Source organism: Calidris pugnax, unplaced genomic scaffold (genome assembly GCF_001431845.1).
Source record: "Calidris pugnax isolate Ruff unplaced genomic scaffold, ASM143184v1 scaffold14, whole genome shotgun sequence".
Lineage (NCBI taxonomy): Eukaryota > Metazoa > Chordata > Aves > Charadriiformes > Scolopacidae > Calidris > Calidris pugnax.
Genome location: NW_015090793.1, coordinates 5,552,757 through 5,579,127, shown reverse-complemented (window position 1 = coordinate 5,579,127; position 26,371 = coordinate 5,552,757). Strand labels below are relative to the sequence as shown.

The window sequence follows — 26,371 nt, the reverse complement described above, 5'->3', positions numbered from 1 at the left end:
CCTGGGAGACAGGCTGACTCAGGCCCGTGACTGCTTCCGGGCTCTGGTGTCAGCGTTTCTGCTGTTCCAGCAGGAAGCATGGACACCCGGCCTGGGAGACAGTAAGTGTCTGTAACAAACCAGGATACGAAGTCACCTTTTTAGGACAATTATTAAACATTGCAATTGGTAAATTAGCAGAAAACTAATGCCTTACGTTCACGCAGCAGAAAGCAGCAAAGGAGAGGTGGGGCTGAGCGGCTGGAGGCAGCGCTGGGAGGTGCCGGTTCCTGGGGCCGGTCTCAGGCAGAGAAGGGGAAAGAGCTGGAAGGAGAAGGAGAGAGGTGAGGTGTCAGGTGAGGAGAGGGGTTTGCAGGGAGGACCCCATGGCGGGAGGGGGCGGAGGAGTGGGAGAGCAGGAGAGAGGCCCCTCCAGAGCCCCGTTCAGCCAGGACTGCATGGCACCAATGGCTTTCAGCTTCTGCTCTAACCCTCTGTGTCCTCTGTACACTAGGAGCCTACAATACTTATTTTGCTAAATCGTGTTTTATCGCAGGGTCGTAATGAAATGACTAATTGCTCTATGTTTCAGTTCTTTAATGGAGTCCCTCCATTTACCTTGACCACATATGCAATGACTCTTAATTTCTAATTTTGTAGTTTGTTCTTTTAATTCTTTGTATTACGATATGAAATGTAGTCATGTATGGTATGGTTACACACTCTGGGGCGGAATAAAGTCCTGTATTTTTCTTTCTTTCTTGTATCATTAAGTTCTACTCACAAATAAAACTCTTTAAAAAAAAAATCAATCTTCTCCTGCTCCTCTTTCTAAACTTGTACTGTTTTATGTTGAATTTAATTAGCTCCATTTGCTTTTAATGATTAATGTGTTGATTAATGGTTGCTTTAATGTATTCAGAGAGAACACTCACGTTGGCTACCGCGTGGCTCCCTTCCAGCAGGTCCTTCCTCCCCGTGTCCCCAGCCCTGACGGGGTCCCTGCAGGAGGCTTCAGGGCCCAACAGCCGGGTCGGGTTTAGAGGTAAGGAAGGGACTGGCCCAGTGTACAAAGTAACAGTTTATTTGTAATGCAAATAGAACAGTCCTTGGTCATCAAAAAAAACCATCACACAGTATTAGAAATATAAAACATTTCTCCAAAATGTAATTGCCTGTTAAAAACAGCCCCCCTGTGCCGACGCATCAGTTGGGCCTGGGAAGCCTGTTGTTTGCTTCTCGCTTTTGTTTTTGATTGTCGTGTTTTAAGGCGGCTGATCCAGCTCTTACCAGGTCTGCTGAGCGTCTGTGGAGAGCTCCTGATGGGTGTGCAGAAGCTCCCGTGGAGCTGTTCTCTGCTGGCCTGCACCAGAGGCCCTCTTCATGGAGGTGCTGGGTGGTGGCTCTGGTCAGGCGTGTGCTGGTGAGGAAGGCAGAGGAGCAGGGGGGAGCTTGGAGCGCTCATCTGATGATTGTAATGCTTTATTTACCTGTTCTGTGGGTTTTTTCTATTTCCAAACCGGGCCGTGCTGGCTGGGCAGCGCCTTAAACAACTGCTTGTGGTGGGACGTAAGAAACCTGAAGTCTGATGATGCTGCAAATGGTCATCACGAATCCCCTTCTGGAAGATCAAAAGCCTCCTCCCCATGGGGTCAGCAGGGTCAGGTGCCAAGAGTCCAGTCTTGTGGAGGTCCCTCAGGAGCTGGTGACAGCTGGTCACTGCCTACTCCTGCTTCGTCTGCTGCTTTATAGAGCCCAGCAGGAGGAAGGGGAGGAGGAAGAAGGCTCCGCAGGCGGTGAAGCAAACCTCTGCCCCTGCCAGCCAGTAAACTGCAAGGGAACAGGGTGTAGCTGGTTAGTCTGCTCCTCCCCGGCTCTGTGTAAACCAGCCTCAGCGCTGCTGCTCTCCACACCTCACCGGTACCACTGGGGAGCACAACTGCCCCCTCTTTGAGGGCACGGCCTCGCTGGCACACAGGCTATGAGGAGGAGGAGGTAGCTTAGAGCGGCGCCTGTTCTCATCCAAGGAAACAGCATGTGAAAAGCAATTATTTTAAGTAAGATGCTGTCATTCTTGCCAGTAAGGCAATGGGGATGTTCCTATTGACACATTCAGCTTTGGCCACAAGGCAGCTCTAGCTCTTTGCCCCTTGCACTTTCTCCACAGCTGCTCCCAGAGCTGTCTGTGCTGCCCTTGGAGGCCCTGCTCTGCTGGTATCAAGTGTCCTTATGGGAAACACTCAGGAGTGCCCAGGAATCGGATTCTGGCTTTGCTCGGACTTAACATTAGGTCTGAGTTTTGCTGCCCACCTGTTCCCCTTTTTTGGTCCCTTTGCCCCGTAATGTCCTGGGGGCACTGAACCCCCTGCAGAGGGTAACCCCGCTCCTTAGGGACAGCCAGGGCCATGAGGCACCACACATGAACCTCCCTGAGCTCCAGGGCAGTTGTGGAGCGTGGACTCTTTAATCTCATTTATATCTTACAGATGCTTTTAATGCGGAAGAAGTTCTTATTGCAGAAGATGGATTGTCCCTGCTTAAGCAGCATCCCAAGGTAATACAAATTTCTTGAGATGTGGGGAACTGGTTACCACAGCACAGGAGACCTTGATTTCACTGGCTCCTGCTCGCCCAGTGCCAGGGTGGCCCCTCAGCAGGTGGGGCTACTCTTTAAAATGGCCAAATTTATGAAGAGTCAGGCACTACCTGCTCTCTATTTATCTCTGCTTGTAGGAAATTCTAAAGTCTGGGGCCCAGAGCGACGCTGTGGCTGGCAAAGGTGGAAGGGAGCAGGAGGTTGCACTCACCCGTAGCCGAGAGGATGGGTCCCAGGGCTCTGGCGAGGGCGCCCAGGCTCCTCAGGATGCCCATGACACGTCCCTTCTGGCCGGCAGAGCCTGTGCAGGGAGAGAGCTGTCACTGGTGGGGAGGGGAGACAGCACCAGGCAGGGCCCTGCGGTCCTGCTTGGAGCCTTGGTCTTTTGGAGGTACTTCCCACAGGCATCTCCCCCTCCTTCCCTTGCACACCCGCTGCCCAAGCTGCCTTTAGTTCCTTTCCACCAAGATAAACATGGCCACTGCACTGAGAAAACACTGGGCTTGTCAAGAGCGCTTGTCCGTGGACAGCTTGTAGTGCACTCTCCCCACCCATTACCACTCTGTATCACTAGAGCTGAGGTCAGTTCTGTGTTTCAGCCAAGTCTAAGCAAAGGTCCGTTACGTGGCCAGAGGCTACCCCTTTAGTCAGGACAGACACTCACCGTAGCCCGACACCACTGCTGACAAACACGGGATAACAATGGCTGCCGCTGCAAAAATCCAAAGAGAGACTGTCAGTGAACAGCAGAGAGATCAAAACTGTTACAAGAGCACAGTGAAAAAAAAACCCCACGTGGCCCAAAGTCGTTGCTGCAGCAGAGAAAGGCGCTGAGCTCTGGGGCACTGCGCCAACAATGAATCATCAGGTTTAATCCAGTTCCATAATGAAAACACCCCCTCAAAGTCAACCTGCGGGAAGAGCCAGTGCTCCCAGCAGATGTTTCCCATCAGTGTCTCGTTCTGCGAGCCCAGGGGAAGGGGCGGGAGGTCAGCTCAGCTAAAGGCTCCTTTTCCACATCCCCGCGCTCTTGTCAGGTGGAGCAGGGAAAGGGACCCGTTCGTATTTCAAGCGGGCGACGAGGTGGCTGCGCGCTGACTCACGCTGTCCCCAAGCTGTCCCCTACTCATGGGTGAAAGAAGCAGCTACGTCCTGTCTTGGGAAATAAGAGAGTCAAGTCCAAAAAGAAGAGGTTCCAAAATTTACGGACACAAAAGCCAAGAGCTGCTCAGCAATCGCTGTCTTCTTACTGAAACAGGGGCCTTTCCTGCCAAGAGGGACGTGCTTTAAGCGAACAAAGCAGAACCTTTTCTGGGAAGGAGAGGACAACTGGAGAGCGGGAACAACAGACATGTTGCCTTAACTGCAGGCGCCCTAACTCCTGGGGCAGAGGGAGGAAGAGAGGGGGAAGAGCGACCCCTCCAGAGGCATTTCTAGCTGGCTTAACTGGGGAAGAGATGGGGCCTTCTGCCCAGCCATGGAGCCTAAGACAACGAGGCTCCTGACTTAGAAGCCCAGTGAGACAAAACGAATACCTACTGTCACCCCTCCTCCGCCAGCCAGCAGGCTTTCAAAACCAAGTTAATCTGGAGATAAAATGTCAATTTTTGAAACCTGTCAAACACACAGCTGTCCCTAGACAAGCAAGCTACTAAATAGATGCTTTTTGTGGTTTACAGTTAACTCTTAAAGCAAGCTGCATCATGCAAAAAAGAAGTCTTCTACTTTTGTAATTAGTCAGAGTTGAAGCTTCTTAACAATAGTTAGCAGCACTGGGAATATTGGAAATCTCTTTTCAGATATGCACACCAGTAGATCAATCCAACTTCACTCATAATTGTTTCCCTGAATAATAGCTTAAACTGGCAGAATATTATTTATGTACACAAACATCTTTGAAAACCATCTGCACGTATCAAAAGGGGAGTCCTGCTCCCTCCCTGAGCAGCAGCTTGCAATGCAAGAGAGGAGAGGGTTCTCCAGGCAGCACAGCCCCGTGCCCAGCGTTCAGGACAACACTCATTTACCCTCGCTCTGGCTCAGCCTGAACACACACCCGGCCTCCAGCTCCACAGCACACAGGTCTCCTCAGCCTGCTGCCCAAGGAATAGTGCAGCCACCACAGGAATACAAAGACATGCTGTCTCCCTTCTTTCCCTCAGCTGAGCTATTCGGTGAATATTTTGCTTCTAGGTCTGATAAAATGGGGGAAAAAATCTCACCCTCAAGAGCTCCCCAGTAACAGGACAACAGGAGCACTGGAGATGCTTCCAAATATCACCATGGCAACTTGCTGTGATACGCAGTGTCAGAAAAAAAAACCCAGACGCTATTTCTTCCATAATTTATAAACAGAAACGTCAACTTTCTGTTACTTATAGTTTGAAATGAGAAGTGCATCTTTTTTAACGGGGTGAACAGACATATGAAGAAGAATTATTTGTGCATAGCTTTCAGTGCATTGTGGGTAACTCACCGAAAGAGTACAGCAGCAGTCCGACGCTCAGCATGGTCACATTTGCAGCCCATCCAATTAACAAGAAAGCTGGAATCAGCACCATAATAGCCTGCAAAATGAATGAGTCACACGGTTACATTTAAGCTCTGCTTGTTAAAGCCTAATTGCAGGTGCCCTGCCAGCTCCTTTCCGCCAATGGGACTACATTTAAGTCAGGAGCAGAAAGCCCTTTCTTCCCAAGCAGATATTGCAAATTCACCTGGGCGGCCTCACATCCACACAATTTACCTTTCTGTTCTCTCTCACTATCGCCCAATTGCTGACCACACACAGGCCGGGCTCACCTGTAACACAGGCTGGAGTGACCCCACCACCGATTTCCCACAACTGAGAAAATGATGACTTTTGCAGAGCTCTCTCACACACAATCTACTGGTTTTTTGGCAATTTCTTCTCTTGGTCTGTGTTGAACTGGACAGAAATCTAGCTTTAACACTTTATCTCCTGAGCTGGCATAAGACATCAAAAAGCTTGTCTGCAACGGCAGTACAGCTCCTCTGCTTTTTTTTGGCAGTATTGACTGATTTTATCTTTAGCTTGTAGAGTCCATACCTCTGGAGCCAAGAAGAAAAAAGGCAGGGGGTAAGGGGATGGTGATGGCATTTGAAATTCAAACCCAAAGAGAAAAAACATTTTTCATCTCCTCCAAGAGCCTGGACTTCAGTTCCCCTGTGATGTCCCCTCCCTCACAGGAAAAGACAGGTCAGTTAAGATCTGCTGCATGTTTCATAAAAGAGGGTGTTTGCTCCCACCAAATGCCTCAATTTGAAGACTGAGTTATAAATGAGCTACTGTAATCACTGCAGGAAGAGAGGCCACATTTGCCATAGGATCCAGATTCACAAACAAATTGCCAGAGTAACTTCAGCAAAAGGGGCAACTCCCACAAAAGCCACTCAAGCCCCCTACACCCACAGAAAGGGCGCCCCGGGGCCAGCGGGTCTCTGCACCGTGCAGATGGGTGTTTATGAGAAGGGATCAGCCCAGACCAACTAAACTGGGTGAGTATTTGGGGGGACCTACACTGCGCAGTGCAGGGGAGCAGAAAGAGTGTAAAAAATTAGTGGGGCAAACCAGAGTTTGCATAAACTGCAGTGCAGTGACAGCACACACGGCAGGCTGGCAGAGCACACGGAGGAAGCTGATGCAGAGGATAAAGCAGCACTAACACAGCAGCTGGAGTTTCCATGCCCAGGGAAGTGCTTCCTATGTGACACCACAAACGTGCCATTAACTTCTGCCTGCCAGGGAGCAGGGTGGAGATGACTTCATGAGCAGAAAGAACTTTAAGAAAAGCTGAGTCAATTCACTGGAAAGCAGTGCAGTTTGGTAATCCTTTTTACCCTGCCACCACTGAAACCACGCTGGCCTCAAAATAATGTATAATAAATTGATGGAGGCTCAAATAGTCCAAGTACACCTACTACCAAGCAGCCAATAAAAGTTCAGAAACACCCAAAACCTGCTTTGTTTAGTTCCACACACAAATGTAAAGGATGAGACGTATCTACTTGTCCCTCAGCTGTATGAGCTGCTGGGAACTATTCCCCATCATCCCAGTATGGCAGCAGCAGCATCTCTATGAAATAAAACGCAAGCAAAACAAAGAAACACACACTTTCATCAGTGAAACTTCTGTCTGATCATTGGCACATGTTACACGGATGATGTTACTGATGATCACAAGTCCAAGGTTGGAGGAAGAACCTATTTCCCCCTGCCCATCAGTGAAATATACTCTATGGAAAGCCTGTCAAACGTGGAGAGGGCCAGAGTGATGATGTCCCTGAAAATCATTTGCCAGAAAATCAGAGATCAGCTCTGAAGCAGATTTAATAGTTTCAACATCTACACTGCAAGAAAAATGACTGAAACAAAGCATAATCTTCAAGCATTTCACCCAGCTTGCTCAGACAGAAGCTCTGTTCTCATTCCCTAATGCAGTTATATATGAAGAACTCAAAGTTTCAATAATATGGTAGCTGATATAGTAAGAAATGGCTCTAATGTTCCAAAGTTTAGTTGGACTGACAAGTGCCCAACAACCAGGGTCTTGAGAAGTCATTTAGCTGGATTAATGAGACAGAAATGTCTTTTGATTTGACAAGTACAGTTATAGCCTCCAACTGCTTTTCATTACACTTTAGGTTGAAAACTAACATATCAGAACTGCGGGGGGAAAAGAAAAAAAAAAATATCTATTTTTTTTACCCTTTTTACAGCTCTGATTTCATTTCCTGGCTTGATTCGGCGAGCATAGCCTCCCTGGATCACAGCCATTGTTATTCCAATAAAGAAAAACATCTTGCCCTGCTGCATGCTAGAAGGGAGGCAAAAACACAGATTATGGAGTCACGCACAGAACATTCCACCCTGGGATTCACAGGTTCAGTGCAGACCCTCTCCTGAACCAGAGAGAGAAAATGCTTTTTTGGTGCTCACGTGAGCAGTGCAAAGTGCTGAACATGCTGCCATCAGTCTCCATGGCAGGCAGACAGCAAGAAGACAAACCTCTGAGGTCTTATGCAGAGATGGGTCGGCTGCTGGGAAATGCTGCCATCATCTCCCGCTGTGGCATCTGCCAGCACCAAATGAATTGATCTCTGCAACCACCACCATTGCTGTGATGCAGCTCAGTTGTTTCCAGGGTGGCCCACAAAGAGTCAACACGTTAATCACCCTGTGCCACTGAAGTGTGTGCCGTAGGCACAGGAGTTGCTGGTTTCCAAGGAACAAGCATTTTGCTTTCTCACAACCATTGCCACCACTCATGCAGAGTTGGATCAAGGTCACCAAGGCACAACATGGGCACCAGCATGGTGGTGCTCACATCTTCCACCAGGAACCTCAGAACATCGCTCCCTCCACCCTTAAGTATTTCTTAAAATCTCCCTTTCACCTCGCTTATCTACTGAACTGTTTGGGTATTGTCAGCTGAATGTTCCCACCTCCCTAACAGGGTTGTTTGTCACAGCCTGTGCTGTCACCATAAAGCTGTGTATCATCTCAGTGCGTGGCTACCCCAAAGGACTGTGCAGAAGCTCAACATGCTAGAAAACCTCTCCTTTGACGCACACGCATTAGTTAAGCCACAAACTATAATGAGAGATAGACAGGGAAAGATGAGACAAACCCCTGAGAATTACTCAAAGGGAGGGACACACATAAGGAATCAAGCTGCAAGATCACGTTCCTGGCTGGAAATCTTTCTATGAGCTGGCAGGAAAAGTATTTCAAGCTGAGCCGCTGTTAGTGGATTCTGTTCTCTTTCTTCTCTAGTGTTTGACTAAAGAAAATCAAACTTTCTGATGTAATGACTGTACACTGTATGCAACGCAGAACTCTGATGAGCAAATATAATCACACAGCTATCCCTCCATCCTTTCCCTTTTTTGATCTTTTTTTGAGATTTGTCCTGACACAGAAGAACTCTTCTGGGCTAGAAGAGAAGAGGTTTTATTATAATCAATACAACTAGCCCAGCTTTACATATTTCAGGAGCTTTAATTTAGTGTATTGATTTTTCTCTAGTTATTAGAAGTTGCAGATTCATCGGGTATTTCCTTTCACAATAAATAGTGTGTCTGTATTTTCATAAATTCTTCCCACAAAGCCCAAGTATCACTGAATGCAGAGGTTGCTTTCTGAGTGCTTTTACTAACCTCATAAAGCCTATCTTGAAAATAAATGCAGAGACCTTAAATCAAGACTTTGGAAAATATCCCAGACAAAATATACAACATTTATCTTTTACCTGCTGAACTGGAATCTCTGGTGAGTGAGAAAACTCAATGTATACTCCAGGCCAGAAAACAGGAAGAGGTACAGGAAATAAGCCAGGCCCAAGGTTTTGAGATTCTGAAGATCTAAACAAACAAAAAACAAACAAATAAACACCGGGGAAAAAAAAAAAGAGAAATACGGTGGTGTTTTTCAAGCATAGCTTGAGAATATAATAACAATAGTAGAACAACATTTATCAACCATACAGGGAAAAGTTGTCACCTCAGATGCTCATTTTAAATATCCAGACAAAACATGCCACAAAATGTCTTCTGCCCCCCACCTCCCTTCTTATGAGGGGACAACAGACAAAAAGACCAATCTCACTCTGGGTCACCATGGTCTGTCTGACCCAATCCAGCCTCTCTGCCTCACAGCCCCACCTAAAAGAGATTGATTTATTTATTTTCTTATTCATTTTAATCAATACCTGCATTACACCTAATACCTTGACACCGCTGCAGGATGATATTGGCTGAAACCCCTTCTTCTAAGCTCCAAGTGGTCTGTGACAGATTACGTTACTTGTTTTTCTGCCAATGCAAGGTTTAAAAGGTTTTCTCTGAAGTGGCAAATACTACTCTGTTCCTGAGGCAGCAGTAAGGGGGGCTGAATGATAAATTGCTGTACCTGGAAAACACTGATGTACTTTCTATGGCTTAAATAATTTCACGTAGAGAATTGGCCAGCTCAAATCTTACATCTGCAAGTCCTGAACTGAGAAATAAAATTCCAGTCTGGAGTTTCCTGGTTTGCAGCTTGGATAAGTAAACTCCCATCTCCCTTACTTGTAACCTTGATCTATCTTTTTAAATCACTCCACTTTCTGCAGCCTACCCCATGCTGCAGACAGTGCCTGAGGAAAAAGCGAGTCAGAAATCTTCAAAATGCTTATGTCAAAAACCTTCTTCATCCAAGGGAACTTTTAATTTGTAAGTTCATAAGTTAGTAAGGTGGGTTTTAAATGAGTGAACTCTGCTTCTGAAATGGTTTGAGTAGAGTTTTCACTTGGAAACCACCGCCACATAGAAAAAGATGTACAATATTAATATAAAAAGGCAGCTAACACTTACTCTCCTCTGAAGGGGATTCCTTTCCTCGGGTGACTGCAGAGAACTGAAATAAAGCCAAAGGACTGAGCAAGTCAACCGCTGCCTGAAATCCAGACGTCACAGATGAGACCTGATCAGAGAAAGAGAGAGGTTTATTTAAAAAACAGATATAGTATCTACTGCAAAGAACTGACAGTAACCGTCAAATGTGCTTCTGCACCTACACAAATTATCTGAGATGAAACAAGGCAACTGGCAGAGTGACCCCTTAGGACACGCCAGGACTTTCTCAAGCACAGAACAGGCTCCAGCACTGTAACTAGGAGGCAGAGCACTGATAGCAGCTTTCACTAGAGACAGAAAGCACATTCTTCCCTGGGTTCTTTTAAAAAGCAGAAGCAGCTCATTCTCCACAGCCTTGAAGGTGGCTTTACTTGGTTTAATTTTTGCATCGTCCCTCATGTCCAATGAATATTTACTGAGAAAATAACGTCACATCTGCCTGCAAGTTCATGGGAAGCTGGGGAATTGCTTGTGTGCTACAGGTCTGAGAAGAGTACGTGTAGCACATCAAACAACGCTCCATTTTGTTACTGGTTGTTCTTTTAGCCAGCCAGTGACACCTCCTGGGGAAGAAAAGGAAAAAATAACTTTTAGAGACATTCCTTGGAGAGGTTTTAAGAGAGATTTCTAGAGACAATCCGCCCAGCCACACTGCATGGCTTTTTGAAGAGGGAAATTAATTTTGTAGCAATTCTGGTCCTTGTACTCTGTACATCTCAACCTAATTATGCATCTAATGGTACTCTCCCTGCTCGTTATCAATAAGAGTTTAGCAGATGCTTATTCTTTCATCTGTAGGGAATTTAATTTTTTAATTTGTTTCTTTTTTTATTCTAAGGTATAGAAAATTAAAGAAAATTCTAATGTCTAAATTCTTAAGGAAACAATTCCTTTTAAAGTAGGAGAATTTAGACTGTCACTTTACATGACAGTCACAGGAAAAGATAAGACGGACTCAAGAATCCTGAATAATCACACTTAGTATTTCATATCTTCAAAGCCCTTCACAGACTTTATCTGATTAACTTCTTTCTCTTCCCGGACAAGGAGGGAGGGAGCTATTACCCCCTTGAGGGCAGGGATTAAAGGTCAAATTATCAGTGGAACTTAATCTCAGTGCGTGACCTGAGGACTCCTATGGACTGGATTTAATAAAGCTGTAAACCAATCAACCTTCAATACGGTATTAACACAACCCCTGTCTTGTTTTGATAGTCAGAGCTTCTGAGTGTCCGACAGCAGAGCCCTGGAGCCCTTAAGTCTCACAACTGCAACCAGCCCAATATACCTGGCTGGTTTTATATAAAGCCATAAACTGCTGATCCACATAGAACAAACTGATTTACTTCCCCTTCCACTGCTTCTATTGCAGAGAGCAAACAGACACTCCCAAGAAGTTTCCTCACGGTTTTAAAAGGTCTGTAAGAGGATTTCCTGAAGCTGGCTTGTAGCAATCCTCAGTTCCTGCATGATGGTATTTGTCCTACAGCACAGAGAAGCTGGTACCAAGCAACTCTCTTCAAGCATGTTTGCCAGTAATAAAAAAACCTGTAGTTTGTACCTGGTTTGAATTATTATCCATGTCAGACAGGGTGCCAAGCTGCTTTGTATTACCAAGACTGATTTTAGCTTGGTCCTGAGGATACACATTATATATGTATAGGTTTAAAATCTTACGTGTTTTATGTAATGTATAAATGCATTAGATATTTTTTTTTTAATATAGGTTTGTGTGTGCATGTAAATTTCTTTTAGTTTCTCCTACCTCTGCCCTAGCAGCAGTGGTCTAGAAGCTACTTCATCCACTGATCGATAATAAAAACATTGTGCTCAAGCTGTCAAAAGTGCTTCACCACCCCAAGCAACCAAGCATACACTGCCAATTTCAGTCAATGTCACCTGCTTCATGGAGTTTAGATTCTTCGCAGGTTCAAAATCTGAAACATCTAATGTGTATTTAATTTCTATGGTTATGATTAATTACTCCAAAATTGCTCAATTTTACTTCGTGATCACCCCCAAATGTCACCTTGAACGGTAGCCATTTTTCCCAGTGTCTTTGTTTACTCTGTTTTCCTGCAGAAAGACTAAGTAACGTGTCTTGAAGGCACAGAGTCAGCCCAAATCAGGAATGCAGCCTGGGCCATCCGAGCTCCAGCCGTACCCTTCAAATCAGACACTGTTTAGCACGCATAGAGCAAAAGCCTTGTTTTTCCATAAGTCTGCTAGTGATGCTGCACACCCCTATACATAGTCCTTACATGATTAGCTGGACACCAGAAAAAAAAATAAATATTGTAAGAGCCTCCCTCCAGCCAGGCAGCCTTGCCCATCACTAGGTTAGCTAAAAATTAACTCAGAAGCTCTTAAAGGGGACAGATACCACGAGAAACCTTTCTATTCCTCCCTTCTCCCAAGCAGGTCACAGCAGGAGCTGTTCTGGCCACCTCACCAGTGTCTCTGACAAGTCAAAGTTCTCTGATCACTCTTGACCTGATAAACTTGTGGAACGCTTGAAAAAAAGAGAGAAAAGGATAGCAAAAAATCTGTTTGGATGAAAACTCATCCTTGTTCCCTCTGTCCCCCTCCGCCTTCTCCTTTCTACAAGTTAATTCCAACATGAATTAAAGTGAAAAACACTCTCCTGTGAAAATGAGGACTGACAGAGAAACAAGAACATTGTGAGAACACGGCTTGTTTCAAGGAAACAGATGTCTGATGCCACTGCCACATCCTCCTACCGGTGACCATTATCATTTCCCTTCTTTTTACAGCTTTGTCCTTCCAATGCATCCACTCTGCTCCAGGAGCACCTGCTCCAGCTCAGCCCAGCCAAGTTCCAAAAAGGCAGCCAACATACCTGCCTTTCCTCCGTCATCCACCCGCCAAGAAAACTGCTCTGCTCCCACTCAGAAAGGGGGAGGAATTGTCCAACAAGAAGAGCAAAGCAGCCTAATAAGTGAAATTACAAATACCCTAGAACACATAAATCACATGAGGCCACTGCCCAGATGCAGGATGAACGGAGACAGCCCAAAAGCACCAACACTGGTACAGACGACAAGAATCTCCAATGCCAGAAAAACTGTTCTCTCATCAGCAACCAAATACCCTGTGTGTTTTGCCTGACTGGGACCTGACCCCGAGAGGCACTTATTAATCCATCTCACGAAACACCCATTGCTGCACAGAGATCCAAAAAGCAGGGACAGAGCACTCATTTTCTTATCAGAATCCAGTCACGCTGGCTCACACAGACTAGCTTACCAGAAGAACCCTCAAGAGGATAATAAAAGGGGGAGGGAGGTATGCAGTCCTAAAAGGCCCTGAAGCCATTTATCCCTCTACAGCAAAGGTGGAATTGTTTATAGAACACAGATTCGCTCTACAGCACTTCCCTACGTCAACATGTCGCCACCACCCAAGTGTGCAGCTCCAACCAAGAACAGGATCTTATCCGGAATGTTTAGAAACAGCCAAATAGGAAAGGGGAACAGATGACACATGGAAGAGTTGTTAAAATAAAAAAAAAAATAAAATAGAAAAATAGCTGTAGTGCTTGGGAAGATAACATGAGCTACCAATTTCACGTGAGGCACAATCTACTGGGAAACACCCAGAGCAAGTCTAAAATTTTGTCCCGGCAGCAGCACTGCAGACAAAAGCTTCCTGGAACAATTCTCAGCGTCAAATGATTTTGGCTTTCCAGAACCCAAGCACGCTTCAACGGCTGAGTGCTGCTCAGAAAACAGCTTGGAAACAAGGGACAACAGGAAGGATCCAACCCAGCTGAAAGCCTCAAGTCGAGTGCTTCACCCAGATACCTGGGGCTGAGTTCAGTCTCTTCCACACTACCAAAGGAGACTGCTCCAAAGGAGGCTTTTTATAGGTATATCTTGGACTGTGTCTGGTCACATAATATTAAATCATAATGTTAATAAATGTTTTGCCGCACAAATCCAAACAGTCACTGAATTTCAGCACATGTAGACATTTTGTTATCTGTGGGAGATGGCACAGCTCAGAGGTAAGAATCATTTGTTACTGGAGTGTTCAAAAGAATCAAGCAAAGACAAGATAACAGTTAAGAAAATTTCTAACATATACTGGCTAAATGAAAGAAATTCCATTCTCTGATGCAATTACATTTATGATTAGCTGAAATTTATCCCCAGGGAGTCATTGTTATCATAGTTTAAAATTCATCCTCTTCTACCTAGGCTCCCATTAGTTTTTGAGAAATTTAAACCTAACACACCAAAACCAGCAACTAAGCAGACACGTCAGCTAGAAAGAATTTCTCATATTACACTGGGCTGGCAGACAGGACCATCACGCAACAAATTTGACACCAGCCTGAATAATAATATTAAGTCCTAGTCCCAGGAATGAGCTAAATTCCTGAGATCCTGGCTCAGCCCCTTCTTCATTTTTTCCAGTATTTCAACAATTCTCAAATTCTGTTTTTGGAAGAAACATAGATCTTCAGATGGATAATCCATTTACCCGTTTTTCTTTGGGAAGCGTCTCCGGAAGTAGGAAGAAGATGAAAATTAAATCAGCCACAGCAAACGTGAGCGCTAACAACGCTGAGCGACGATAGAAGACTTCTCCTTTCTCTGTCTCCATGGCCAGGTAAGCTCCAATCATGGGACCAAGGGTAAAACCAAGGGAGAAGGCAACACCAATCATCGCCTGCAGCAACACAATGAACACAGATGTGAAGTTTTAGACGCCAGTTTGTTCAGGTAGCTCGGTTCTAAACCAGTTTGGATTTCCCAGCATTTAACTTAAAGAAATGCAACCAGATACAGAATGTAACCTCCCCCTGAGGATGTAGGAAGTGCACAGCAATGAGCGTTAAGTGTGAAAAAACTGTTGTTTCCAAATAACCAATTTTATTTTCTGCCTAGTCAGGAAAGTAGCAGGAACATACTGCAACTTGGTTATGAGTGAAAGGAAGCTGGGAACAGAAATAACGATTCCCACCTCAGGGACTGCTCAGGGAGCAGATCCTTCAGCCACAGGATAAACCTTTGTAGTGTAAAACTGGAGAAGGGAGGACAGCACCATGGGAGGAATTCATAATGATGTCTACAGCTTCTAAAATACTTTGGCAATTTCTGTATTAAGGAATTTATGTCTCATAGACCAAATATCCTGAGAGACTTTCCAGAACAACCTGAATTTAGCATAGGTACTAAAAAGAATTTATTAACTCGCTGTGAAACCAGCACATAAGAAGAGGTAGAATCTGTACACACTGGATGGGATCTTAAAAGAAGACTGATTTGAGTCATCAGCCTCAGTGAGATTGCTTAAGAATACAACAGTGCAGAACATGCCTCATTTTATTTTATTTAAGTGACACTCAAAGGTGTCACGTATGCAGGACACGATCCTCCTGCTTTCCAGAGTCTATACCTATTCATAGTGTATATATATTTATCTATAGTACTACACTAAACAAGATCAGGTGTCACCTCACAGTCTCAAGTGTTATCAGCCTGCCCAACTCTCCCAGGCAATGCCCCATCACAACTTGGTGAGCTGGAGAATAACATCAGTCAGATGCTATTCTCTTCCCAGAAAGCAGCTGAACATGCCTACTCTGCTCTGAAAAAGAAGGTTTAGCCATATGGATGCAAACCATGCTGTACTAAGTGACTTGCTCTCAAGCCCTAAAAATAGGCCCTGACCCATTTTATTGACTAGTGCTGTACAGCTATCCCTCTCCATAAATAAAAATATACTTTGGCTCACCAGGACTACAATAAATTGCCTGGAAAATTCATTAGCTATTACTGTGAAATCTAAAGCTTCCCCCTCCCATGAAGCAGCTGTCCCACATAGTGGCTTGTAACAATCTGTTAATAGAATTTTGGGCCCGTAAGGTTTTTATAAGAGAAAAGATTTAACTGGTAATTCACAGGCAAAGTTCAGCCTGCAGGGTGTTTCCATCTGGTTCACTGCCTTCTGGAAGAGGACAGGGCAGCTGTTCATACTACTTGCTGCTCAGTCAGCCAAATGCCACATCCCTTACCCGCTGAGCTCAGGCCCTGAAGCCAGTGAAGCATCCAAGGCAGTCAGGAGGCACGCTGTGCTGCACAGTGCTGCTGCGCTTCCACAGTTTGGGAAGGTGAGAAAAATGGGGTGTCCTGTAACTGGGTTCCAGCTACAAAAATGAGGCCATAAGGCCTTTTGATTTCTAAGCTATTGTAATGAGGATTACAGTTATCAGCAACAGTAACAGTTAAAACACTTACACAAGTATTTTTTCTACCTCTAGGGCAGGTAGGTAAGTCATTGACAGGTAAAGTCTGAGCGCTCACCAGCAAAACTATCTGGCATCTTTTCAGAAGTGAAGTAGGATATAAAGTCATGTTTTCACTTGGTCAATGAATACACACCTGAGGAAGACATTCTGAGCACCTGAAATCAATTAAAAATTACCCAGCAAACCCAAAGAGATACTCCACACATGCAACTCACCATGCCCTTGCTCCGTGCCTTTGGAGAGTTCAAGTCAGCGATGACAGCTGTGGAGAGGCTGACATTCCCTTTGCTTATTCCACCTACAATCCTGGAGAGAAGAAAAACGCCGAAAGTCCTCGAGGCAGCCCACAGCGCATACGACGTTATCAAACCCATCTGCAGAAGCAAGAAAGGATTCTTTACAAAGCAGAGAAAAGTTGATCTTATTTCTGCATGTTTCCCAGCTAAATATTTGATTCTTTTTGGAGGGTGTTTTTGTGGGTTTTGCTTTCTGGTAACCACGTAACAAATATCTGACTATACTGATACTGCACTATGTCCTGGACAAATGATATAAAACAAGTAGAAACAAATGCATAAAAGCTGCATATAAATTGTGAGATTACTAACAAAATTAGAAGAGTAAGAGAAGTTCAAAGGGTGCTAAATCAGTTCCGGGCACAAAATCACTTTTGTACATCCTACTCCAATTATTTTCAACTTCAAGAGAATTCTGAGTTCCAAATAAGAAGAATTCACAGTTCTAGCCCTTAGATTTCATAATCAATTATAAGCACATGTGCTTATTTAATTCAGTCTCCACAAGCCTACAGGGTAGAGAGATCTGTATTATCACTTGCTGCCAAGTTCCACCATGTACGTACACACTTGCTCTGCACTGTTTCTGTAATTAGAACCCCATACTCCAACCAGCAACAGGGAAAACTTTTTAGAGAATGCTCACGTTCCCAAGAAACACACCTTACACTGCTGTGCAGCACCTCCTAATCAATAATCCCCAGGCTCCGTGAAGCAGATCATGAAGTGATCAGCCCTCATTAGTCACTTGGGGAACTAAAATACACAGAGATTAAGGCTAAGATTTGTAAGCAGAGCATCTGAAGTCACACACAGGGACTCGTATGTAACTCCCGTACACAGGGAAAGGGATTTCAGAAAATCCCAGCAACAGATAGGTATTTTGGTGCCTCCCATGTACAGTTTTGGATCTAGGAGGCTCCGCTTAATTACTTGCATTTGGAAATGTGGTCAAGTGACTTGGCAAGAAGCTGCCAACAATCATCAGACCTAGAACATTCAATTTCCCAATTCTTTCTGCTTAACCACAAGACCATCGTGCCTTCAACTGTATACTGAGACAGCATGACTAAAATCAGCATGAGACCCATACCACTGTCAGCAAGATGACAGGTCTTCTGCCCAAGCAGTCTGACACAGCTCCGGTGAGGGGAGAGGAGAAAAACTGTAGAATGGAAAAGATTGAGCCAATCAGACCTAAAAAAAATAAAATAAAAATAAAGAAATCATTAGACTTGCTGCCTTCATCTTAAATACAAAGACAGCCAACCTGTTCCAGACCTATCACTCCCTCACCTCCTTTAAAAGTATGCAATTAGATGTAAAACAACAACTAGAAAGAACAGCTTTGTCTCTGAAACTGTTACCCTCAAAACACCAATCTTGCGTTGTTATTTAACTGTGGTGGCAAATTCAGACAGACCAGAATAGCAGGCATAAACTGGATGATTCACTGGTTACTTCTCTGGTGAGAAGGGGTTTGAAAACCATCGGTTATACTGGAATGCTGATTCTTCAATGTTTCCCCAACTGACTACTTAACTTCTGTTCTTAAAGCAGAGATAAAGGAGCTTTAATAGACACAGTTCTTTTAAGATTTTTTTTTTGATGGTTTGAACCTGATTCTGTCACACTTAATTAGCTTTTCTTTCCTTCTTATCATAGAAAGAAGGACATAAGCACTGCTGTTAGTGAAGCACCCTAAGAGGTAGGAGTGATTCCAACAGACTCCAAGAGCCTTTTGAAATCTGCCTCCAGCTTCTGTGATCTTTAATTCCTCTTTTCTCTTGCCATTTCTAGCTTCACACACTTATTAATTTGCACTACACTCTCAACAAACAGGCAAAAAAAATGCCTTGCTGTCACAGTTCTTCTCTAAAGGAAAAACTGGGTTATACATCTCAGATCATTCAGCTATCAAAGCTTTAAAAAGCAGAGGACAGACAGACCAGGAGTTCTGCTCCCATCAGTTCTGAGGGAGGCAGAATACTGATACACCCCGGGGGGAACCGCTGCTTAGGATGGCTCAAAAAACCAAAAATACTGTTTAAAAAATCACAGAATCATAGAATATTTTGGGTTGGAAGTGACCTTTAAAGGTCACCTAGTACAACCCTTCTGCAATGACCAGGGACATCTTCAACTACATCAGGTTGGTCAGAGCCCCATCCAAACTGACCTTGAAAGTTTCCAGGGATGGGGCATCTACCATCTCTCTAGACACCCACCAGTGTTTCACCACCCTCACTGTAAAAAATGTCTTCCTTATCTCCAGTCTGAATCTACCCTCCTTTATTTTAAAACCATTACCCCTCGTGCTTTCGCTTCAGGCCCTACTAAAAAGCCTGTCCCCATCTTTCCTGTAGGCTCCCTTTTAGCACTGCAAAAACACCCAAACCTGCCAAGCAAGGATCATACATTAGGTCCATCCAGGGAGTCCACTAAGGACCAACAAGAGACAGAGTCAGAGAAAGTAGTGGAAACAAGAATCCGACGTAGGTCCGTTCAGGAGATAAGACACTTGCAATGTATGTCCAAGGTCCATCCAAGAGACAGGGACAGAGACAGCCCTACAGACAAGACTACACCTACAGCACAGCTCAGGCAAGGCCCAGGCCTGAGCTGAAATACAGCTCCTGAATCACCGGGCAGAAATCACGTGGGTGAAGGCCTGGTCACCACAACCAAATATTGGTGCCCTCAGGGCCTTGGCAAAGGCAGGGGAGGTTTCTGCCCTGGAGAGGCTGCAGTTTAAGCAAAGATGAAAGAGAGCAGAATATATCCTGCACTGGGAGAAGCAACAAGTATCTTTCCTTGCAAGTATCTTTCCAATCCTATGCTCCCTGCTGCAGATTAAGGCAATGAAGGAACGCAGACTGCAGCGGCCTCTGCTTAACATCGCAAATATTAATGAACCTTTCCACCATTACCATTTAAGGTGCAATCAGACAAGACGGGCTGCGACAAGAGCTGAATACAACTAAGCTGGCTTGTCCATCTTCACCTGCTTCTGTAGCCTTGGTCAACTTTCCAGTGAGCTAATTCAACTCAGACTGGCAGAAAACTAATACAGAAAAAAAAGGGGGAAAAAAACCAACTTTTCTGCTGGTTTAGCAAATTAAATGGCACATTAAGAAGAGCTGTCATTAAAAACAGCAGAAGAGATGGAGTCAAACATGACAGATACTAGGTTAATTCAGCCACCTTGTCTGCATCCTCACTGCCCATGGCTGCTAGGTAATTCGTGAACATTCCCATCACTACTCAATACTGTTTCTAAATACTTTTCTCTCAATATTTTTCTCCCAGAGAGAAAACTGAGAGGGATACCAGCTTCCTTTCTGAGGCAACCAGCACCTATTTTATTTGCATGTTCCCAGTTAGAGGCTGCATTTTCTTCAAAGGGCAAAAGAGTCAGTTGGACTCCTCTGGAAGAAGGGAGATTTAACCCTCCCCTTGAAAGCAAGTGAGCCAAGTCAAGGGATACAGCACTCCCAGGAGTACAGGATGTAGCAGGTAAAAGGAACGGCAACAAGTTGCACACAACTCTGAGCTCCCAGCCCCTTGTTTAAAGAGTCTGAAATAGAAGGAGCAAGGAGACGGCACACAGTCAGGCCTCACAGGAGATGGCATGCAGTTTCTGAGGAATTAAAGAAAACTGTTTCCTACCATTCAAAGTAGGTAATCTGACTGATAATGAGCACAGAAACAAGAACATGCCTGCAAGGATACTGTAGGAAAGAGGAAAATTGTTTCCAAAGTTTCTAATGTCTATTAAACCCCTAAAACTTAATAAATAAATACTTGTATTCTAATGAAGTTTGGCTGTTTTGTTGGTTGGGTTTTTTTTTCAGTTTAAAAGCCTTTTCTTTATCTTGGGAGAGGCCCCAAGTGAGTAAAAGAAGGTCTAGACGTTTCCAATTAAATTTAACCCAGACACCCTCACATCTTCACGCTCTGAAATCCCAGTTTCCTCACGACTCTCCAGATTGCAAGGAGCCAAAAGAGCCTCTGATGTGTAACATGACATATATGCTGCTGGACTTCCTGCACTACTGCTACTGGTGCTCACCCACAGCACTGTCCTCGTGACAGCAAATAATTCCAGACCCTGCAAGTCAGCAGCTCTCCTGCTTTTAATAGGACTAATGAGATTTAGAAGCAGTGCTGCACTGTTGCTGCCCAGCAGGGAGGTGAGACTTGAACTCACGAGCTTCTAATTCCAGTGTTTCCTACTGATTGATCTCCAATCACGTGCAGATCAGTTGTGAAGGGAGAGTAATTTCTGTGACTCTGCAGGGTTTAGCACAGCAGGCTCCTGACCCTGAACTGGCAGCCTGACAATAAGGAACAGCAGACCTCTATTTCTGTAACAATCTGTAGAACAAATTGGGCAAGATCATAGGATAATTCAGGTTAAAAGGGACCTCTGGAAGTCACCTACTCCAACTGCCTGCTCACAGGGTCAGCTAAAAGGTCAGACCAGTTTGTCCAAGATTTCATCCAGTCAGGGTTTGACAGCTTCTGAGGATGGAGACTACAAAACCTTTCCGGGCAACCTGTTCCACTGGCCATCCTCACTGTGGGACAATTCCTCCTTATTGCCAGTTTGAACCTCCCTTGCTTCCACTTAAGCCTGTTGCCCCTCCTTCTCCCACCATGCACCACAGTGAAATGCCCACTGTCTTAGAATCATAGAATGGTTTGGGTTGGAAGGGACCTTAAAGATCATCTAGTTCCAACGCCCCTGCCATGGGCAGGTCTTCTTGATAACCTCCCCAAAGGTATGGGAAATGTGGTAATAGCTCCAGGCTGAACAAGCCAAGGCTCCTCTGACCCTCTGTCTTCCTGGCCCTCTGCTGAACTCGTTACAGTTTATGAATGTTTTATTGTACTGGGAGGCCACAACTGGACGCAATGCTCTAAATGTGGTCTATTAAGTGCTGAGTAGAAGGCAGCAATTGCTTCCCCTTATCTACTGGCTCTGCTTCTATTCATACAGCCCAGGTGCTGTCAGTGCTTTTGCTGCCAGGGCTGGCTCACGCTCAGCTTCCTGCTCACCAGGACCTCCAGGGCCTTTACAGCAGAGCTGCTGCCCACCAGCCAGTGCCCAGACTGTTATACAGCAAGGGACTACTCCTTCCCAGTGGCAGGACTTTGCATTTGTCTGTTCTGAATTTCAGAAAGTTCCTGTTGGCCCATTCCTCCTGCCTGAATAGTTGTTTTCAAATGACAGCGACAGGTTTGTCCAACTCTTCGTTGCTATCAGTGTGGTGAAAAAAATCCCAACATCTATAGCCTACTGTAAAAGACAATTCTGTCTTATTTAAGTCTAAATCTAGTGACAGGCAAGTACGCTTTTTGTATTTCTTGTAATTTGTCTCACCATTCCTCACATCAACACTGCAAATAATTTGCAGTTGAAACACCACACTACTTTTTTGAGGGGAGGGGAGGGAAGAGGGTGTTAGCTTGTTTGTTTCATTTCCATACCTCCAAACAAGACACTGTTGTATTTCCGCTCTGGAGGCATCCCAACCATCACTGCAAACCAGTCCACACCACGTTGCAAAGACAAATAGAATCCATCCTGCAAAACAGATAGCTGGGAAATAGAAGCAGGAAGACACTTTCTCTGTTTTATTTTCAAAGGCTTTTCTTTTCATCAGAGCTTAGTGAACTAGAGCTAACGTTAGACGATTCCTTCCCTCCTCCTTGGGAAAATGCCCCGGTTAATCTGTTGTCATAGGCTAAAAATAGCTCAAATTGTGAATGCTAACAGGCAGCAGATAATTGGGTGTATGTGTTTGGGTGGGGGAACGTCTGAATTTGAACTTTTTTAAACCATCAGGCCTGCTAATTGCTAAAATTTGAACTAAACAAAAGTGGAATGTGCTGAATCCTTAAATTAATAAAGCAACATGAGACACACTGCAACCCTCTGCACATACGCTATTTAGACTGGGAGAACCTGGGGCTCTTAGGTCCAGAAAGAAGAGGTGGTGTGAAAAAGACTCGTTCCTAAAAAGACGAGAAAGACTTGAAAAGAAGAAGGGGGCACTGAAAAGAAGGTGATCTTGGATATAGGAAATAAACTGGAAGTGCAGGAAGATCCCGGAGATCAGAGCCCATAATTAAGGTTAGAGATAGGGTTGTAAGAAAGACAAAGGCTACAGCTGCAGCTGGAATGGAGTTAGAAAGGGGCTGCAAGACAAAGGTGTGGTCTGCAAAAATAATTATCCCCTGACAAAATCTTCATCTTGTCCAGGAACACCTGAGAACAGTAACTGCCAGCAGCCACACAGCAGGGACCAACGCAACTTTCTGCTCTGCGTTCCCAGAGCAGCAGCCAGCTCCCTGCTAAAAATGGAAGTTGAGACATAGTCAACATGATGCTGGGGGCAGGAGCAAAGGAGCATGTGAAATACTCAAGTAAAGTTAAAGTTCTCATCTCTTTGGTTCTCGGATAAACCCCAGTATGCAGATCCGTTATGGACTGTCATTTACTCTGCCTCACCAGTGACATTAGTGTAAGTCACAAATGCACTAGTAATAACAAGAACTAGCCCCTAAGAAATACCTGAATTTTCCCCAAAACAAATCCCTCATTTTAATGAAAACACAAGAGGGCAGAGGCTCATGCAGGCTCACCAACAAATTCAGTCCATGAACCATTTAAATGGGCTGGGTATTACTATTATTCTGCCTACAGCTATTTGGTTTGCCCCAAAGCAAGGGATTTTTCTTCCATCCTTCCCTAAAGGCCTCATACCTAACATTTTCAGCAGGCTGGCTTTCTCTGCTTACCTGAGTCTGGCTGTAATAATCAAGGATAGAAGGGAAGAGCGGCAAGATGAGAGCAAATCCCAACAAGTCGATGAAGAGTGCCAGGAAGACAATTGTAATGACACGACTACTGTTCTGTTCTTGCTTGTCATCGCTGGCGCTGCTGCTGGTTTCTCTCTCTTGCAGGGCCATGTTCCCAGGTCCTCAGCTCCTAAAAAGTTAGATTTATATCCAGTCAACAGGAAGCATTTTGCAGGCCTTTCATAAGAGTATCTTGCTGATTCATTCTCCTTCTCTACAGACTTCCCCAAAAAAAAAAAAATATATATAAGCCATGGCTATATTAAGTTACCTGGTTTTCAAGGGAACAGGAATCTCAACTCTCTAGTCTTCGTTATTAGCTCAGCACCAAGTTTGCTCACGTCAAGAACAGGCTACAAGGGCAATAACCAATTATATTACAGAAGCATTCCAAATAAAACAGAACTAAAGAGCACTGAAAGTTTGTTAACAAGTGAGCAATGCTAATACAACTTTCCCAATGTTTTCAACTCAGCATTACAATAAAACAGATAAGAAAGCACACTCTTGTTTTGAATATCCACATTCAGGTAGCTATTAGATTATCTATGCCTTCAGTGTATACTAGAAATTACTAAAGCAATAGCAATTAAAATAGTCTTCCTAACTACTGCAGGGATGCTGTCTTCAACATAAATCCTGGAGAGCAACAGCAACTCAAGAAACACAGTAAAATTTTGTAAAATTTTACAATACTTGAGTAAAAATACTCAAGTATTTTTTTTTTCCTTTCTCTGGATGACAGCCACTGATAGGCTATATGAGCTGGAACAACAAGTGGCTAAGGCAGCATTTTAGTTTGACAGAAATATGAGAACAATCAACTTTCTTTGATAATACTCCAAAACTGTCTTAAAGACAGAGGCAGGCCATACCGTGCTCAGTATTTAGCAAATAAAATTAGTCCTTATCCTAAAAAAAACCTCAGTTTCAACAGATATCAAAATCAGGGAGTAATACACAAACCATGAAACTGCAAACTTCAGATTTGTAAAACGTTACAGTGAATCTCAATCATAAACCAAAAAAAATTGCAGTCCCTTCTACTGCAGAAGTCCCTGAATGTTTGTTGCTCTAAAATAGTAAGAAAGGAGACAGAATTTTGTGCAACAAAGTCAATCAATACCAAAATATCCACTGACTTTGATGAGTCAGGATTGAAAACACTGAGCAATTCTTACTATAAATTCTATTCCAGAAAAGGCATACCACTTTACGTACAGAGGGCACTTGTGCATGTAACATCATATTACACTAATTGAAGATTGCTGATTGCAACACTTTGCAATCTTCATGCAATCTTCATTATGCTCAGCAATATATATTATTGTGACATTTCTTTACCTGTGGATTCAGTTTACTAGCACTGAAAGTTCAAATACTATGAAATAAAGACGGAAAGGGGCCAGCTGCAACCCATTCATTAAACTCTTGGCATAACGCTCTTAAACTTGCTAGCAAACAGAGCAATTTAGTTATGTTCAGGATCCTTTTATTTAAAATGGGAAGTCATGACCACTACAAATATTTAGCATCATTTATTTACCCAAATGATATAAAAGCATCTGGAACCAAAACAAGCATTCCTTTAGACAAATCCTCCCTGACCCTGGGTCTATCCAGCCAAGAGTTGAGGGATGGGTTGACTGTGGCCGATTCTATCTTGTTTTTCCTCCCAATTTGTTTATTCATCCACTGAATTGTATGATCAAGCTGAACTTTATTCCAGGGTTATTTACAAAGGGTAACATCCTTTACACCTTCACCCCTAGGGCCATTTCAGCTAGCGTGCAGCTTGAACCCACTGATGCTAGCACTGACCTTTCCATTCAGCTCCACTTTTGGCTTACGCAGTATCCCAAGGCGCTACGTGTTTCTGCCTTTGTGCTCCATCAGTTCTGTTGTTCAAACTTTTCCATGTTTTTTGCTCGGCAGGAAACCACCAAACATTTTACCGGCCCTGGCATCCCATCAGCAAAAAACAAAACGCTTCACCTCCACCCTGACATTTGATTTCTGCGAGGCGTGTTTCAAGAGGGGAAGGGAGGATTTTCAGTTTAGGACAGTAGTTTCTCCGGACACTCATGTCCTCGCCATCCCCTCCAGACTCTCCCCGGTCCTGTGTCCAGCCGCGGCCGGGCCGGGGTGCGAGGCCGTACCCCTCGGGGAGGGACGGGCGGCGGAGCCGGCCCTGCCCTAAGGCACTGCCAGAGATTTGTCACCAGCCAGCAGGAAGAATTTCAACCTTCTGCTGTTTTCCTACCACCCCTTCCTCCCCTCCTCTGACACGTCCTAGGCCCGGCTTTACCTTGCTAAGCCTCGGGAGGGCTCCTCTCACTCCTTCACAAAGTCCCGATTCGGGTCAAGAGCAGGAGTTTCAGCCGGGGGCGGGGAGCGGCTAAAAAAAACAAACAACAAAACAAAACAATAAAAACTAAAAGAAAAAAACAATTTCCCAGAGCAGCCAAAGCCCAGAGAACCGAGGGGCCACCGAGCGGGAAAGGGAGGGCCCTGGGGAGATGCGGTGTCAGCGGGGAGCACCCTGCTGTCCCCCCGCCAGGCACCCTCCGCCGCCGGGCAGTTCCCGGGGACCCACAGCCCCGCTGAGGCGCACCCTGCCCGGCCCAGACCCGCTCCCCTGACCGCCCTCCCACGCCGCCGGCAGAGCCTGCCCCGCTGCGGGCACCTACCGCTCCTCAGGGGGCCGGGCCGGGCCCGCCGGGTGCGCGGGCGGGTCCCCTCCGCCTTGCCAAAGGCCCTCCCTTGGGGATGCTACGGACGGGCGGCGGCTCCTCCCCGGCCCTCCGTAGCGCCCCGGCGACCTTCCTCTTCCGGGCGGCGACGGAGCCGCTCCCCGTGCCCGCACCGGGCGCCGCCGGGTGGGGAGGGAGCCCGGCCGCCTGTCCTGTGAGGGAGATGGCGGCTCAGCGCGGCGCGCGG

At 45.1% G+C, this 26,371-nt stretch overlaps 1 protein-coding gene across 5 annotated transcripts; it reads right to left on the bottom strand.

The window, feature by feature from the left end:
* Positions 1 to 67: 67 nt before the first annotated feature.
* On the bottom strand, positions 68 to 26,371 carry MFSD10 (major facilitator superfamily domain containing 10). Of its 5 annotated transcripts, XM_014966800.1 has the most exons (15): positions 26,122 to 26,371; positions 25,740 to 25,829; positions 23,703 to 23,784; positions 23,372 to 23,561; positions 22,058 to 22,154; positions 17,658 to 17,761; positions 16,484 to 16,642; positions 14,498 to 14,686; positions 9,950 to 10,058; positions 8,848 to 8,959; positions 7,305 to 7,413; positions 5,052 to 5,142; positions 3,240 to 3,287; positions 2,787 to 2,876; positions 1,703 to 1,809 (listed from the first exon to the last, which is right to left on the bottom strand). In XM_014966800.1, the coding sequence occupies exons 4-15, from the start codon at positions 23,540 to 23,542 to the stop codon at positions 1,703 to 1,705; spliced, it is 1,386 nt and encodes a 461-aa protein (XP_014822286.1). In that variant the 5' UTR covers positions 23,543 to 23,561; positions 23,703 to 23,784; positions 25,740 to 25,829; positions 26,122 to 26,371. The 5 variants fall into 5 exon arrangements, with proteins under 5 accessions (XP_014822284.1, XP_014822286.1, XP_014822285.1 ...); XM_014966799.1 differs by lacking the exon at positions 23,703 to 23,784; XM_014966801.1 differs by lacking the exon at positions 26,122 to 26,371 and having other exon boundaries at positions 25,740 to 26,081.